At 35.3% G+C, this 2329-nt stretch overlaps 1 protein-coding gene across 1 annotated transcript; it reads right to left on the minus strand.

The window, feature by feature from the left end:
* Positions 1–317: 317 nt before the first annotated feature.
* On the minus strand, positions 318–1643 carry LOC139849219 (uncharacterized). Its single transcript, XM_071838881.1, has 2 exons — positions 1533–1643; positions 318–782 (listed from the first exon to the last, which is right to left on the minus strand). The coding sequence occupies exons 1-2, from the start codon at positions 1641–1643 to the stop codon at positions 318–320; spliced, it is 576 nt and encodes a 191-aa protein (XP_071694982.1).
* Between the last annotated feature and the right edge of the window lie 686 nt (positions 1644–2329).

Here is a 2329-nt window from a genome sequence, read left to right on the forward strand (position 1 = left end):
CTGCCTGTGACGTCACAAGCAGGGAGTGCACTTTTTTGGCAAAAAGTGCAATCTGCATGTGACTAGGCAAGGTCAGAGTCTGACACTCATTAACCCTGTGTGTCAAATTGTGGTGTCAGATTTTAGTAGGGTCCACCAGTTTTTTATTTTCTTTATTGCTTTTGATTTTAAAATCATATTTAATAACATAAAATACATAAAAATATAAAAATAACATAAATTAATTTATTTTAATAATTCAACGATTACATGAAAATTCAACGATTACATTAATTGAAACGACTAAGAATTAAACATAACAATTACATAAAAAAATACTAATGCATAGAGCAGAAGGTAGCCGGAAGGTTCCAAATATGCTCGACTAAATCTTGAGTTAGTTGGTCGTGCACCGATTGATCCCTTGTCTCTCGCACGATAACGACTTGATCACCCTGTCCTCTATCCCTAACACGTTCGGGATGATTCTCTATTTCCTCGGTAAGCCATTCTTCCTCCCAATCACTTAGCACAAATCCGTTGTCTTCTAAAATCATATTATGTAATATGACACAAGTTTCCATCACTCTTCGCATCTTGTTTACTGACATAGTGCGTGCTGCTATCCTTAAAATATGAAACCGACCTTGAAGAACACCAAAAGCCCTCTCTACATCCTTTCGGGCACTAGCTTCAAACCTAGGAAACTTAATCCTTGGTTCATCCGTGGGACACCCAAAACCCTTGATGAGTGTCGCCCAGTCGGGATATATACCGTCAGCTAGGTAATAACCTTTAGTGTACTAATTACCATTTACCTCAAACGGTATAGATGGAGATGTTCCATTCTTAAGTTTATCAAAAATATACGAATTATTTAAAACACTGATATCATTGTTGGAACCCGCCATCCCAAAAAAAACATGCCAAATCTACAGGTCATACGAAGCAACTGCTTCAAGCATAATAGTCAGTTTCTTGTGTTCACCCCGAGTGTATTGTTCCTTCAAAGCAACGGGACAATTCTTCCACTCCCAATGCATACAATCAACACTACCAAGCATACACTTAAAATCATGTTTCTTCTCATGTCTAGCATATAATCATTGAACATCATATGCATTGGGAGTTTTCATGTAATGCGGTTTGAATAGAGTGATAATACATTTACAAAAGTGGTTTAAACAAAGTATTGAGGACGATTCACTCATTTTTAAATACTCATCAAACATATCGACAACGGTTTCATACGTTAATTATCGTAGGGCCAAAGTTAATTTTTGATAGATAGTAAAAGTCGGTCTTCCGATAGCATCAAAATGTTCGGTAAAATATCTAAAGTGCTCGAGAATATTTGGACTATTAGGAGTATAATTAGAAATACCTTGCACTAGTCGGAGAAATAATTGAATGCGCATACGAAAACGCCTTTTAAATATATGCGGAGGAAACACCGGCGTCTCGGAAAAATAATCGTTCCATAAGTCTTCCGAGGCTTTTTCACGATTTCTTGGAATATAAATTCGGTTTCTTGGAACACGATCGGATTAGACTTTCAAATCATTCGATTCATCTAATTCTTGAATCATTTGCACAATAAGCTCGTCTTTTGAATCTGATTCGGAATTTAGTAGATACGAAACATAGTTTGAAGACGATGCCATAGAAATATAAAAAATATATATGTTTTAAAAATATATGATGTAAAAGTATAAAAAAGTGGAGCATATGAAAGAAATTGGATGTGTTGGTGTGTATAAAATGAGATGGAGAATGAGTTTTTCTAGAATAAAAATAAATGAAATTATGAAAGAAAAAAAAAGTAGCCATTTGGGGTCTCCAAATGTTTGAATTTGGACCAATCAATGCTCGCCACGTGTCTGGACCCCACTTTAACGCTTTTTTCCATTTTTCTGCCGACTGACGCCCCAAAGGCGTTGAGTCTGACTCCGCGTTGCGGGCGTCAGGGGGCGTCAGAGGCTCTGACCCGACCTCCTTGACGCCGCGATAATTGTGGTCTTACTCCACAAAAACAACCTACACATTCTACAAAAAGCAACTCATGCTCCCAACCACTACAAATAGTCTAACAGAAAGTGATGGATGTGGAGTAATAATTAATTTAATTTATTTTAATATTTTTAAGACTGAAAAAGAAGAATAGAAAGAAAGTTGATTGCTGGTGAAATTTGAGTCTTTAAGAAAGTGTATATGTGTTTAGTTAAAAAAAAATTGTAGTTGGTTCACATAAAAAAAGTAGGCAAATAAAAAAGTTTGTGTAGAAATATAATATTCTTTTAAAAGAATACTATTCTTTTAAAGCAATATATAACAAATATTATTTTTTAAC

Source organism: Rutidosis leptorrhynchoides, chromosome 5, assembly GCF_046630445.1.
Source record: "Rutidosis leptorrhynchoides isolate AG116_Rl617_1_P2 chromosome 5, CSIRO_AGI_Rlap_v1, whole genome shotgun sequence".
In the NCBI taxonomy this organism is placed as follows: Eukaryota; Viridiplantae; Streptophyta; class Magnoliopsida; order Asterales; family Asteraceae; genus Rutidosis; species Rutidosis leptorrhynchoides.